The 15,201-nt window shown below is 56.5% G+C and overlaps 1 protein-coding gene across 1 annotated transcript; it reads right to left on the reverse strand.

The window, feature by feature from the left end:
• Positions 1-1,318: 1,318 nt before the first annotated feature.
• ATP4A (ATPase H+/K+ transporting subunit alpha) lies at positions 1,319-14,381 on the reverse strand. The gene is made up of 22 exons (XM_030299069.1): positions 14,331-14,381; positions 14,096-14,236; positions 13,950-14,009; positions 13,329-13,532; positions 12,060-12,173; positions 11,579-11,831; positions 11,065-11,333; positions 10,231-10,429; positions 9,735-9,844; positions 9,520-9,654; positions 8,853-9,045; positions 7,905-8,080; positions 6,610-6,746; positions 6,372-6,522; positions 6,110-6,278; positions 5,864-6,018; positions 4,617-4,740; positions 4,046-4,191; positions 2,610-2,743; positions 2,147-2,248; positions 1,964-2,055; positions 1,319-1,731 (listed from the first exon to the last, which is right to left on the reverse strand). Exons 1-22 carry the CDS (start codon positions 14,340-14,342, stop codon positions 1,703-1,705), a joined length of 3,105 nt encoding a protein of 1,034 aa, XP_030154929.1. The 5' UTR covers positions 14,343-14,381; the 3' UTR covers positions 1,319-1,702.
• Between the last annotated feature and the right edge of the window lie 820 nt (positions 14,382-15,201).

The raw sequence follows: 15,201 nt of genomic DNA on the forward strand, positions 1-15,201 counted from the left end.
ACAGGTGTCTTGGAGGGGTGGGGAGTGACTGATTGGTCACAGAGTATATGGGCACTCCTAGCCCAGCTGGGTAGATCTTTGATAGTATCTCTCTCCCACACCTCCATCCCAAGCCCCACCTAGCCTTTGACATGTATGGGGATGAGTGAAAGTTGCAGAAATGACTATTCAACAACTATTTGCTGAGCAGAGACTCTGATCCAGGGCCACTGTCGGTGGCCAACTATCTGTGGATAATCCCAGCTTTTATGGGGCTCGGGGAGACCAGAACGGTTGGGCTGAGATGGAGGGAGCACAGGCTAGATCAGGGCGGTGCTGGGGGGCCCAACCTGGGGGACAGGATGGGTTCCCTGGAAGAGAGATGTGAGCTGAGAACTGAAGGATGAGCGAATGGGGCAAGGGGAAGAAAGTAGGTGGCAAAGCCTGTGCAAAGGCCTTGAGGTCAGAGAGCAGGCCTGGCTTTCCAGTGAAACGAGAATTGATTGGAATAAGATCGAGGCGGCTTGTGAGGCTGGAAGCCAGCAGGGGCAGGGAGGAACCATGGAGAATTCTAGGCCAGGGAAGGGCAGGGAGTCCAGGGCTCACTGATGGGACATGTTTGGAGGATCGCTGGGCCATGTGGAGTGGGAGAACCAGAGACAGATGTGGAAGCCACTGCAGATAGAACAGGCCATGGGGGCAGCGGAGTGGGGGCTGTGGTGAGGAGGAGAAGCCTGGGGTCCTGACAGAGAGACTCCTACTAAAGAACCAGGAAGAGAGGTGAGGAAGGGGACGGGGTGGAGGGGCGGATGTCAAGGCAGTGTCGAGCAGTTGGAGAGTTAACTTTTCAGGGGAGAGGGATGTGAGGACGAGACCTGTGACTTTAGCCTCCAGAGTCGGTCCCAGGGCAGCGGCAGAGGAGTGAGCAAGTGGAACCGGAGTGGAGACCCCTGTGAAGGGAGAGGCGGGTGTGGAACGGTGCTGCTTGAGGTGGAAAAGATGTTGACACATTCTGTCAAGGTGCCAAGGGGAGAATGAGAATGCAGGCTGAGGAGAGAGACCAGAGGTGGTGTCTAGGCTAGCAGAGGGGCAAAGGCATCACTCCTGAGGGTGCCTGTCTGTGGTCATGTCCAGCTCGCCTGTAAATGCTGTCACTCTAGACAAAGGGATGGGAATTCATTCCCCCCAGGAATGTTTAGTGAGTACCTACTACACACTAGGCTGTGTCCTAGGAACTGGAGATACAGACCTGAACAAATAAATAGCTGCTGAGTTGTAGGCTTGTGGGAGGTCAAAGGGGATCACGAAAAACACTTAGGACAGTGCCCGGCACAAAATAAAAGCATAGTCAATGTGAGCTGGTTTATTACTATCACGCAGCACAAGTGTGTTGGAAGAAGAGCCCCAGGCAGCCCTCTTGCCAGCCTGGAGTGCTAAGGACGGCCCCCCTTCACAGGAGCCGCAAGCTCCCACTCCCTCCTGAAGCCCCCACCCCCTCAGAGGACTGGGCCCAAGGACTGCTCTGCCACGGGGGGAAGCTCTCCGCGGATGGGGAAGGGGAGTGGGGATGTCCCGCAAAGTTGGGGTGCCATGGGCTGCAGGAGCAGACACAGGCGGTGCTAGGGCTCTTGATTGCTTGATGTTCCGGTGGCTGCCCAAAGGGTCCCGTGCCCCCCACCTCTGCTGTGGGGGATGCAAGGATGGCTTGAAGGCCGCGGTCCCTCTAGTAGTAGAGCTCCTGATCCCACCAGCCTGGGAGAGAGAGAAAGGAAAACAGGGAGGTGCTCAGAGGTATGGATCGGAGGTTTGATACGGAGGGTCAAGCTTTGCACAGTGGCGGTATCGTAGCCAATAAGGTTTATCCAAGGCGTGATTATTGCTGATTGATACGGAGGGTCAAGGGTTTGGAGGTCAAAGACCAGAGCAGCTGTTGTGAGAATGTTCCAGCCCCCCCAACCCCCTGGCCTCCAGTCTCCACACTCACTCCCTGGGCAACAGCGAACTCCAAGTTTCCGGATCTCGTCATAGACGAAGATGAGGAGGCCAAAGGGCATGGGGACCAGCCACCACTGGTACCTGAAGGCACAGGCGGGATGGCGAGGTGAGGGCTACCCTCAAGTCTGTGTCCCTGTGCCCATCCCTCCACTCACAGCTCACAGCCCCTCACCGAATGGGCATGAAGTTGAAGATGTTGGGCATTCCGGGGCAGTAGCACAGGAAGCAGCCGATGCAGACCTGGAACACGATGGCAATCACCAGGATCCTGTTCCTGCGGGTGGGCGGGAGGGGACGGGCTCAGAATGGCGGGTTCAGAACAAAGGCCATGGGGAGCTGGGGACCAGACGGAAAGCAGGGCACTGCAGGGTCGAAGGATGTCAGCTGGAGATGTTCCAACAGTGGACGCTGGCCCCGTCCCATCTCCCCTTTGGCTGAGGAAGGCAGAGGGGCCGGGTGAGAGGCAGGTGGCGGGAGCCAGCTATAGATAAGGAATGGTAGCGCCTGGCACCCGCACATGCGCAAATTGGTGCTGGCGTTTGCAGGCTGCAGTGAGCCCTAGTCAGGATCTGGTGGGAGCTGGAGCCAGGGCTTGGAGGGTAGGGCGGGGCAGGGGCGGGGCCGGCCCGGGACACCTGAAGAAGCCCTGCTGGAAGGCAGAGAGGCGGCGTGTCTTGCGGATGAGGACATCAGCGATCTGGCACATCTCGATGCTGATGAAGAACACGGTGTAGCAGGTGTACTGCTGGTACAGGCGCTGCCCGAACGTCTGTGGGCCAGAGGGGAGCAAAAGCATCCTGAGCCCAGAGGGAGAGGCTCTGCAGTCAGCCAGGCAGTCAGGGCCTGGGACCGTGAACCCCTGACTGCTCTTTCCCTTACATCAGAGGCTGGAGTGGGGGAGAGGACGGATACGAATCTGCCAGGTTTGCAGGACCAAAGAATGTGGGGCCTAGACATCTTGGTCTCGCAAGCCCAGATGTCAACACCTGGGCACGTGGTAGGTCAGGCAATTGCTTTCATGATGAAAGGAGGGATGTAGAACCTTCCGGACACCCACAAGAAGGCACCTGGGAAAAGGGAATCGGGCTCCTAGGGCAGAATTTGCAAAGTCCGGTGACTCCAGTGCCCAGGCAGATGGCAAAAATGAGTGAAGTAGGCCAGAAGAGCCTATGGGGAAGAGAGCACGTGCCCCGTTTAAAAGGGGCAACCACTCTTCAGACCATTTCTTCAGTGTAACTATTTATAATACCAGCTAATTGTGTCAGGAACACTAACTCTGCTTCAGGTACCACGCGTCTCACATGTATATCTCACTTAATCCCCCCCGGTAAGCGTAGGAGGGAGACTGGTGGTGCTCACACTTCAGCATTTCTGAATCCTCAGAAAGGCTGGTTATGACAGACTTCCAGGCCCCACCCCCAGAGGCCTGGGGTGTGGACTGAGAATTTTGCATTCCAGACAAGCTCCCAGGGGATGCTGTCGGCCTGAGGACCACGCTGTGAAGTCCCTGAAGTAGATATTAGTATTATCTCCACTTACAGATGGGAAGACTGAGGCACAGAGAGGCAAAGCAACTTGCCCCATGTCACACAGCATGTGAGGAATTGTGGCAAACCATGAATCCAGGCAGTCTGGTTCCAAGGTCTGCATTCTTAACCGTGATGGCAAATGTTTAAGGGGAATATCCTGACCTCTAACACCGCAGGGCACACTAAACACACCTGCTAACCGAATCGAGCCTCTCCGGGCTCCAAACCTTCATTAAAGCCCGTCACACGTGCAAACACTCTGTGTACGTGATACTGCAGTGACAATAACAGAATAGGGGCCCGGCTCCACACCAGAGATGATGTGCTACTGGAGGGCAGGGAGGGGACATCTGCAGCTGTGACCATCAGCGGCAGGAGTTTGGAGCTCAAGACAGTGGTGGGAAAGGGCCCAGAACTGGCAGAGAGTCTGGGATGCTCTGCCTGCGTGCAATCACACGTGGAGGATGGAGTGTGGGCCCACCCACAAGGTAGGTGGCACTGGAAATGGCACTGGCACGGGATGGGGTGGGGCGAGGGCTCACCCACTCCTGGCCATAGCTGTCCTGCAGATCCTGTAGGTGGTGATTCTCCCAGTATGGCCGCAGCCCCACACACAGCAATGGGAACCAGCCCTCCTGGGCCATGGCCGTAAAGTAGTCAGTGAAGCCGGCAAATGATTGGATGGCACCTGGGGGAGATGCAAAGAGACACAGGGAGACAGGGATGAGACACAGACAGAGACATGGAGAGAGACAAGGACATTGAAAGGTAGGGACACAGAGAGGAACAGAGACACAAACACAGGGACACAGTGACAGACATGGAGAGACACAAAGACAAGGATCCCAAGAGAGATCAATAGGGACGTAAGAGACAAGGCACAGAGAGAGACAGAGACACACACCCAGAGACAGGGTCATGTAGAGCAGGGCCAGAGACAGAGAAGGGACACAGGGAGGGATCATGGCAGACACAGACTCAGAGAACAACAGAGACCCAGGATCGAATCCAGACCCCAGGATCTAGAACAAGCCAGAGCCCCAGTTAGAGACTCCAAGGCAGGTGAGCAGCCCTGCAGGGAGCCCTGGGCTCCCTGGCCCCACAGGCACTCACCGATCTGGAAGTAAGAGTAGGCAGCCAGGGGCTCGTTGACCAATCGGTCGCGCTTTGGGTTCCGGGGACGCAGATGCATGATGTCACTCTCTGCCTTCTCATATGCCAGGGACACAGATGGGAACTGGCCAGGAGCAGAGGGAACTGGGGTTAAGGGTTTGCCTGAGCCCCTGTCCCCTACCTGTTGGGGTCCCCCTCCCCCCCCCACCTCCTGCCAGTGGACAGAGATAGGACTGAGGTTACGAGGCTGGTGACCACACAGGCAGACCTGCCTAGACAGCACGGATCAACCAGTCCATCCAACAAAGCAATGTTTGGTCCATCCCTCCAACAAACGTGTGTTGTCTTGTCCGGTCCACATCCGTGTCCACATCTGACCTGATATCCACCTCCATCAGAACATCTGGATTTACCTCCACTATTGCATGTTCTTGTTCTCTCTCTCTCTCTCTCTCTCTCCCTCCCCCACCTTCTCTCTCCCTCTCTCTCTCCCCCTTACTGTTTCTTTTTCCCTGTCTCTGGTCTCTTTCTCTGTGACTGTCTCTGCTTTTGTATCCCTGTGTTCCTATCTCTCCTTGTCACTATTTCTGCATCTCTTCTGTCTCTGTGTCCCTGTGTCCTCCTCCCTATCCCCCACGCCATCTGTCCATCACTGCAGAATGGCAGCAGAGTATACTGATCAAGAGCAGAGTCCCTGGGGCACCTGACTACCTGGGCTCGAATCCCAGTGTGCCACTTATTAGCTGTGTGACCTTGGACAAACTGCTCGACCTGTCTATGCCTCAGTTAGCTCATCAGTAAAATGGGGATGATAAAGCCCATCCCACTGAGCGTTTGTGAGGACAAAATTAATTAACGCGTGTCTGGCCCAAAGAAGGCACTTAGGCAAGTGCTGTTGAATAAATAAGTCAACGTGGCCATGCATCTGGCTGCATGCATCCCTGTATCTGTGGTTCTTTTTCTGTCTGTCTGCCTTGGGGCCTGACAGTGTTTATCTGTCAAGGCTGTTGAAGGGTGTCTGTCTGTGATCCAACTTTCACCAGATATGTGTGTTAATGCCTGAGTCCACGTGTCTATGCCTGAGTGCCCACCTGTGTGTCCACGTCTGTAGTTCTGTCTGGGACTACCTATCTGCCTGCCTGCATATCCGCATCTGCCTGTCTTTGTACACACGTCTGTATCATTGTGTCCAAGAGTGTCTGTCTGTGGGCAGTGCACGGGTGGGAGCGTTGGGGCTGTAGACTCACGATGTCAGTGCAGAGTTCTATGAAGAGGATAGTGATGCAGCCGAGGGGCAGGGGCACACTGACAGTAATGTAAATGAGGTACGGCGTCAGCTCTGGAATGTTCTTGGTCAATGTGTAGGCGATGGACTTTTTCAGGTTATCAAAGATCAGCCGGCCTGTGGGGTTACAGAAGACATCTCAGACTCCTCGCTGCCCAGTTCCTCCTGTGCCCACACTGCCTCCCCCAGTCTCCAGCCCAGCTCGGACCCTGCTCCACGCCCGTCACAATGGAGGCAAAGTTGTCATCCAGCAGGATCATGTCAGCCGCATTTTTGGCAGCATCCGAGCCAGCAATGCCCATGGCCACGCCGATGTCTGCCTTCTTCAGGGCTGGGGAGTCGTTCACGCCATCCCCTGTCACAGCCACGATTGCACCCTGCAGGGAGTGGGTGCGGGTAAGGGGTGGTCAGTGAGAGGCCAACCCAGGGCCAGCCCAGCCCATGGGCCGCCTTCCTCGGCAGAGTCGTACCAGTCGCTGGCAGCTCTCCACAATCACCAGCTTCTGCTGGGGACTGGTGCGAGCAAACACCATCTCGGGGTGAGTACGCAGTGCCTCCACCAGCTCAGACGGGTCCATGTCCTTCAGCTGCATGCCATTGATGACGCAGGCACGGGCATCCCTGGGAAGGAGGTAGGAGGGCATCACCAGGGCCTCAGTCTGCCTGGGGTCTGGAGAGAACCATGGGGGGTGGGCAGAAGGGGCTTACTTCTTATTAACTTGGTCCAGAGGCACGCGGAGGCGGGCAGCGATGTCCTCCACTGTCTCGCTGCCTTCTGAAATGATACCCACACTGGCTGCAATGGCCTTGGCTGTGATGGGGTGGTCACCTGTCACCATGATCACCTGTTGGGGGGGGACCATCAGACCCTTGTTGCCTTCAGATCAGCCCACTCTCCTCATCCTTCCTGGTGGACATCTACTGATACACTCATTCACTTATTCAACCAGTCGTGACCACCTGCTGTGTGCCTGGAAAATGTCAGGGACAAAGCAGACAGACAACAATCTCTGTTCTTGTGGAGTTGGCACTCTAGTGTGGGAGACAGAAAATAAACAAAGTAAAGGAATGAATGATACAGCATATTAGGAGAGGGGAAAAGTTAACCTGGGTAAAGGGGATGGCAAATGTTGGGTGGAAAAAGTGGTGTCAATTTTAAGTGTGTCCAGGGAAAGCCTCATTGAGAGAGTGACATCTGAGCGGAGGTCTGAAAGAGGTGAGAGAATTGGCCACATGTAGAACTGAGGGAAGAGTGTTCGTGACAGCAGGAACAGGCAATGCAAAGACCCTGGGGTGCGAACATGCCTGAACTGTTGGAGGAGTAGAGGGGAGACCAGCATGACTGGAAAGCGGTAAACCAAGAAGTGAGGCAGGGGGGTGGCTAAGCGATAAGCTTAGAAAGGTAACAGGGCCAAGCTCTTCTAGGGACTGGGTCTTAGAGACCATGACAAGGACATGGCTGTTGCTTGCTCAGTCTTGGCTCCCCAACTCTTGATTTGTCTTTCAGGAACCATCCCCCACCCCCAGAGTGGAAGTGAGGTCTCTAGCCAAGAATGGGCAAGTAAGCCCAGACCTAGCCAACCGAGGCATCCCACCCCTAGCCACAGTGACTGGTTCAGGGAGGAACATGTGACCCAATCCGGGACAACAGCAAAAGAGGCACTCTTTTTCTGTGGGGTGGCTAAACAGGTGGGATGTCGGTCGGAGCTGCTGGGGAGTGGTCATCTTTGTCGACCAAAAGGGAGGGACTGCTTGAGAATAAGGCCATCAGAGAGAGAAGTAGAGCCAAGACATGGAGAAAGGCAAATTCCTAATGACACTGAACCCCTAGATCCAGCTGTACCTGAAGCTTCATTCCCCAGAACTTTTCAGTTTCATGAATCAATATATTCTTTTTTTGGTTCAAACCACTTTCAGGTAGTTCTCTGTCACAGGGTTTGTCACCCCCAAATACTGCTAACTTCTGTTCTCACCCCTGCCTGCTCCCCTTCCTGGTTGCATACCCGGATGCCTGCTGTGCGGCACTTGAGCACAGCATCAGGGACGGTGGCCCGGGGCGGATCTATCATGGATACAAGTCCCGCAAAGCACAGGCCACTAGTTGGAAAGTTCATGGCCTCCACATCGAAGGCGTAGCCGGGAGGGTAGTCCTTCTCACTCAGGTAGAGCTGGCAGAATCCTGACCAGAAAACAGGGGAGTCAGAGAGGGGTCCAGGAAGCCCTTCTCTAGCAAAGCCAGGTGATGAGTAAAATAACAAGGCCCCTTGTACCAAGCACCTACAGATGCATGACCATCATCAGATGGCTGAATACTTCATTCACATGATGTGAGTCTATTATTACAACCAACCTGTGAGACTGTTAGCATGCTTATGTTGCAGATAAGGAAACTGAGGCCTAGAGAGGGGCATTTCTTGCCAGCGGTCCCACACAAGTAAGATAAATGATCCAGGATTGAACCACAGGTTTGTGTCTTCCAGGGGTGAGGCAGGGGTTAGGGAAACTTAGGAATCGGGACAAAATGTTGAGGGAGATCAGAGGTCAGGACAAGGATTGGGGAGTCTTGAGTTGAGGCAAGGATTGGAGGTCAAAGGGTCAGGAGGAGGAGACTGACAGGTGGATGTGAAAGCAGGTCAAGGTTGGGGCAAGAGCTGGGAAAAATCAAGGGATGTCAGGTCAGGAATGGGAAGGTCCCAGGGAGGACAGGTGGGAAGGAGCTGGGTCAAGACAGAAACTGAGGATGGACAAGGGTCAGGACTGAGACAGGGAAAGTCAAAGATGAATATGTGCACTTGGGCAGGTCAGCTGTGAGCCAGGGATGGGAAAGGTCATGGTCAGGGCTGGGCGGGGAAGGTTGGGCAGGGAAGATTGGGCAGGGTCTGTGCTAGCTCCTCCTCACAGATTGGTTTACCATCTACTGTGGGGGTCTCACCGAGCCCTGGGGGTCTCACCAAGCACGCGTTCACCCAGGCCTCCCAGGCTAAGGTAGGCAGTCTGGAAAGCCTCCCGCCACTGCTCGTCCAGCGGCAGCTCCTGGCCCTTGATGAGGATGGAGCTACAGCGTTCCAACACGCGCTCAGGGGCGCCCTTCATCACCAGCACGTGCCGGGGGTCCCGCGGGTCCTCCAGTGTGTGGATGGACAGCTTCGGGCAAGGAAGGGGACGGTGTTAAGGACCAGGACAAGGGGGCGGGACTTGGGAGAACGGCGGGGTTGACCGCGCTGGGGCGCAGCCGGAGGAACCTTTGGAGGGTGCAGCTTGGCTGGGGGTGAGGGGCTAGCGTGCCGGACAGGTCTTTCGTAGAGGCTGAGGGTTAGGGACGCAGTAAGGAGCCTGAGCGCAGAGAATGGATAGAATTTGGGTCGGAGTTGGTCTGGGACGGAATTTGGACTGCGAGCTACCCCCACGGAAGGCCTGAGAGCTGACCGTGAGCCCCCAGCTAAGGGGCTGGGGAGGGGGGGGGGGCGGGGAGAAGTGGTTGTGGGCGGGGCTTGGCTAGGAAGGGGGCGGGAACTAAGAGAGAAACCCTGCGGTAGGCCAGCCCTGAGTGTGGGTGGGGCCTGAGATGGGCGGGGTCCTCCCTGTGGGAGGGGGGTCTGGGCGGGACCGGGCGCACACCTGGAACTTGTTGGTGGAGTTGAAGGGGATCTCGCAGACTTTGGGGAAGCGCTCACGGTAGCCCATGGCGTTGCCTAGGGTCAGCTCCGAGAACTTGAGCAGCGCAGTCTCGGACGCGTCCCCGATCACGATGCGCTGGAAGCGGCGGCGGGTGTCAGGGGCGAGCCTGGCTGCACCAGGCTCCCGGGATCCCCCGGAGTACCCTATGGTCTCACCTTGGGCACCGGCACCGCGTCCTGGCCCGACTTGAAGGCAGCGCGGTTGCACAGCGTTAGCACGCGGCATAGCGCCCGCCACGTCTCCGAGGACTGGTCAAACGTCTGCCCTGCAGGCCAGGCGTCCAGGCTGGGGCCGCGAGGGGACTCCTCGCGGGCCCCAGACCCGGCGCAGCGCTCTCCCATACCAGAACCGAGTCCCTCTCTCTAGATTCAGGACAGGGTCACCTCCCAGACCTGGGTGGGACCCAAACCCCTCCTCATACCCCAGGACAGAGCCTTCTCTCCAGACCCAGTACTGAGTTTCCTAGGAGACCCAATACCAAGCCCCTTTGCAGACCTAAAGCTTCACAGACCCTTGTCCCCATCGGGATGGAGCCCCACTCCATTAATGCAGATCCCTCCCCAGACTCCCTTCAGTAACCTCAGAGCTCCCTTCCAGGTCTCAAGCGTCTACCAGATCCTGCCCCAGCCCCGTCTCGTTCCACCCCCACACCTGACTGGTCTTCCGTAGTGTCAGCCGAATGGATGTGGTTGTCAAACCAGAGATGGGACACAGTCATGCGGTTCTGAGTGAGGGTCCCTGTCTTGTCAGAGCAGATCACTGATGTGGAACCCAGTGTCTCCACTGCTTCCAGGTTCTTGACGACACAGTTCTTGCTGGCCAGTCGCTTGGCTGTCAGGGACAGGCAGACCTGGGAGAAGGGGTGAGAAGCGCAGGCAGGGAGCCCCATCCTTGCTTCTAGTCCTTCCCTTCTCTCACAGCACGGGGAGCCTGCATCCCAGCCACAGTACTGTGTACACAGCATTCCTCGGCAAAACCCATGCTTCTCTTGCCTCTGTTTTTTCCATCCTGTGCTTTCTTCCACTTGGGACACCTCCCCAATCTGCCCAGACAGACATAACTAGGCCCCTCTCTAAGCTGCCCAGGCTGAGGTTCTGCAGGTTCTCTTATCAACACAACCAAACTGAGAAAACAGACATCCTCTGAACCTCCTCTGGGGCTGGTCTTGGACTGGGTGCTAACTGTTGAGGGCTGCCCACACTGGACCTCAGCCTCCTCCTGTCAAGGATGCGTCCTGTTCATCTGTGAGTCCTCAGTGTTTGGTATAGGGTATGGCCCAGACTAGCGTTGGTGAGTGTTTGCTGAATGGATGGATAGATGGAGAGACAGGGGGTGGGGAGGATGGTTGATGGGAAGGTGTGTGGGTGGGAAGTGAGGGGGTGGTAGGACAAATAGGGAGACGATGGAGGCAACCCTGGATGAATGAACACACAGATGGACGAGCCTCTCAGCTCTCTGCACCTCTTTTCTGTCTCCCCAACTCACCGTGACAGTGGCCAGCAGCCCCTCGGGCACGTAGGCTACCACAATGGCCATGAAGAAGACCATGGCCCGCAGGAAGGTGTAGCCAATGCACATGGCCACCACAAAAAATGTGGCGCCGAAGAGGATGGCCAGGCCTGCGATGATGTCCACGAAATGTTCGATTTCAATAGCGATGGGGGTCTTCTCATTTTCTACTCCCGATGCCAGCGATGCAATGCGCCCAATGATGGTGCGGTCACCTGTGTTCACCACCAGGCCCTGTGCCGTGCCTGCAGTGGGGCCAAGAGGGCGCCTCAGGGACAGGTGGGCAGCAATGGGGGTGTGCACACAGTGTGGACTGCAGAAGCGGAAGTCATGGGAGATAGAGGGGCAGGATGCCCCGAAGAGGGGGTGGTCACATGAGGTGGGCAGGCAGTGTGGCTTCATACATGGCAGAAGAAGGGGAGTGGAGGCAGCCGTGGGGAGTGTGGAGGCAGCGTGGTCAGCCGGGGGGGCGGGCAGGGGCCTCACAGACCTTCAAGGCACATGGTGGAGAAGAAGGCGATGTTGCGGGTCTCCAGGGGGCTCTCGTGTGTACATTCGGGCGAGCGGGTCTGTGGCTCAGACTCTCCAGTCAGCGAGGAGTTGTCCACCTTGCAGCCCTGGGCCTGGAGGATCCTGATGTCCGCTGGCACTCGGTCCCCGCCTTTCATCTCCACCAGGTCGCCCACCACAAGCTGGTCTGCATTGATCTGGAACTTGTCCCCATCTCGGATCACAGTTGCTTGCTGTGGGGCAGGGGTACAGGGTTGAGGTGGGCAGGGGTGGGGGTGGAGGCCACTGAGTGCAGGGGAAGGTGGGGAGATGCAAAGAGGGAGCTGTGGAGGACCTATGGGAGGAGCGGGAGGCTACAGGCTGGGAGCAGGTTGGGCCTGGTGGGAAGGCCCACACAGACAGACTCCAGGAGCCTCCCTGCGCCCGCCCAAGTGCACACAGGGAACTGAATGGGGACCCACCTGGGGCACGAGGTTCTTGAAGCTGGCAATGATGTTGGTGCTCTTAAACTCCTGGTAGTAGCCAAAGCAGCCGGTGACCACGACCACGGCGATGAGGGCCAGTGCCAGGTACAGCTGGGTAGAGGCAGGAAGGGGGCCAGGCTGATGAGAAGGGTCCGGAAGATCCCTGCGTGGGGGCACCCGCCTGTTCCCTGTCCCCCGGTGTTCTTGGGGTCACCCCTGTGGTTTTCCCTGCTTTACTAGCCACCACATGCACTGTTCCCCGTGGCCTGTGTTCCCTGTCCCTGTGTTCTCCACGTCCCACATTCAGCTTCCCTGTATTCCCAGTGTCGTGTACCTATATCCCATATTCTCTGGGTCCTGAACCCTACATCCCCCATGTTCCCATATCCTACGACTTGTGCTCCGTGTCACCATGCATCCTTTCCTGCGTCCTTTGAGTCTTGTATTCCACATGTCTGCTGTCCTCTGTCCGCTCATGTTCTCATGCCCTATAGTCCCTGTGTTACAAGTTTCGTGTTCTGTGTTTTCATAATCTGTGTGCCACCTCTATGTGCCCTGTGCCCCAAAGTGCACCCTCCTGTCCCCATTTCCATGTTAGTATGCTGTCGATCTTATGCTTCATATTCTGTGGACTCCACGATCATGTTCCAAATTCCAAGTCCCTATGTCCAACGTCTCCCCATGTCTGTGTACCTCTAAGTCCCCATCTGGTGGCACATGTCCTATGACTTTCAAATCCCTGTCAATGCCACACGTCCCTAAGTTCCCACGTCTCTTGTTCTGACCCCTGTCATATATCCAATGTCCTCTTGTCCCACATTTCAATATTCTCTGTCTCTGTGCTTCCTTGTCTGCTTCGTGTCTCTCTAGGCACTGTGTCCTGAGTCTTCTGTCCCCTATGTCCCTATGCCCTGTGTCCCATGTCTGAGTCCCATGTCCCTTGTGCCCTTGGTCTGTCCTGTGTCTTCTGTTTCCCAAGTTGCATATCTTAAGTATTGTATTTCTACGTCTTTGTATCCCCACCCGTGTCCTCCATATCTGAGATACATTCTCTGTGTCCCCTGTGACCTGTGTCATCGGGTCTGCCCCATATCCCATCATCGTTCATCTCCCCCTCCTCTTGCCCCCCGTGACCTATGTCTTGGAACTGCATTTCCACGTGTCTGTGTCCCCATCCTGTATCCCTCGCGTCCTGAGTCCATGCTCAGTGTTCTCTATCCTCCAGTTCCCTGTGTCCCACGTCTGCCCACAGCAGCTGCTACTCACATTGTCGTCGGTGGTGAGGTCCCCCTCACTGGCCTGGATGGCAAAGGCAATGAGACAGATGGCAGCAGCCACCCACATGAGGCACTGCAGACCACCGGCCAGCTGCCGGGCGAACTTGACATACTCAGGGGTACCACGCGGCGGCCGCAGGGCATTGGGCCCATCCCGCAGCAGCAGATCCGCGGCCAGGCTGGCAGTCAGGCCCTGGGGACAGGGCAGGTGGTCGCAGTGGCTTCCAAGGGCTTTCGTCTCACCACACGCTCCTTGGTGGGGGTAGCTCTTCTGTCTGTCTCTTTCCCCTCTTCTCCCCTCTGTCTTGTGCCTCTTCGTTTCTGTGTCATCCTTGCCTCTGTCCTGCCCCTTCCCCCTGCCCTCCACCGAGTCTCTCTCAATTTTCCTGCCTGGTTCTCTCTTCCTGTTGTCTCTGCTCTGCTTCTCTCTCTCTTATCTGCCTCTTTGTGTCTCTCTGTCTCTGCCTCTCTGCCTCTTTTTATCTGCTTCTCCTACTCCATCCCTCTCTATTTGGCCCTTTCTCTCTAATGCATTTCTCCCTTTTCTTCCTCTCTCTCTCTCCCTCTCTCCCCTTCTCTGCACGCACCCCTCCCTCTGCACCCAGCTCACCTTGGTCGCACTGGTCTGGTATTTCTGTTCCAGCTCCGCGACTGACAGCTGGTGGTCGTTCTGCGTGGTGGGGGCAGGACAGTCACTGTCCAGCTCTCACCGGCCGCACTCCTGCCCCCCACCCAGCCCCCTCGCCCCCTGCTCACAATCTCCATCTCCTTCTTCATGTTCTCCAGCTTCTCCTTCCTCTTGCCTCCTTTACTGCCTGCCTTCTTCTTGCTCATCTTGGCTGCCATGTCCCCACCAGGGCCAGGACCCAGCTCTACTGAGTACATCTCGTAATTCTCCTGGGGATGAGAGGAGCGGGGAGGCATCAGATCCCACTGAAACTCCTGCCTCCAGCCTCCAGCCTCCCGACCCCTGACTCTGGGCCCCACTCACTGCCTTCCCCATAGTGCCTGGTGCAGCCACCCTCCTTTGCCGAGACAGAGCCTAGGCTCTGGACTGGCCCTGATATACCCAGGGAGGGAGGAGGTGGAGCAAGACTGCCCCAATTACAGCTGATTGTGGGGCTCCTTGGGGTGACCTCCAGGCCTAAGCAGCTCAGGTATTACCTACTGAGCTGCCCCAACCTGCCCAGACCCATCTCAACCTGCCACTGAGATTAGGGGACCACTGAGGATGTCCATCGTAACAACAAGAACAGCAAACATACGGTGTTCATCATGTGCCAAGCACCGGGCTCAGGGCTTCCCTGTATTAACTAATGTAACCTCACAACATCCCTTTGAGACGAGTACTATTCTTTCCTCTCCCTACCAAAGAGATGGGGAAACTGAGGCACGGGATGGTTAAGTCACTTGCCTGTTGTCCGCAAGCTCAGACGTGGAAGGGTCAGGACTCAGAACCAGGTAGGCTGGCTGCAGGGTCCTCTTCCAGGCCACACTGCCCATGCCTGACTCCTGGAGGGGGAGCGTGCTCACGATGGTTGCTGTAATAGCTGTCGTTTAGGGAGGACTTCCTGGTTCTGGCTCTGCCCAGTGTGCTTTGTGTGAATGTTTCATTAGCTCCTCACCCTATAAAGTTATGTTCTCTTATTGGCCGCCATTGTACAGATGAAGAACCCAAGGCACAGAGAGGTTAAGGACTTGGTCTAAGGCTCTGATGACTAAGTACCAGGGGCAGGATTCCAGCCCAGGTCTGACCCCGGAGCCTGGCTCTCGTATGGGACCACCAATGAAGAAGCCCACAGTTCACATCAGCAGTCGGTGGCAAGTGTGAGCCAGGCCCTGCAGGGACCTTGGGGGTCCCT

Source organism: Lynx canadensis, chromosome E2, assembly GCF_007474595.2.
Source record: "Lynx canadensis isolate LIC74 chromosome E2, mLynCan4.pri.v2, whole genome shotgun sequence".
NCBI lineage: Eukaryota > Metazoa > Chordata > Mammalia > Carnivora > Felidae > Lynx > Lynx canadensis.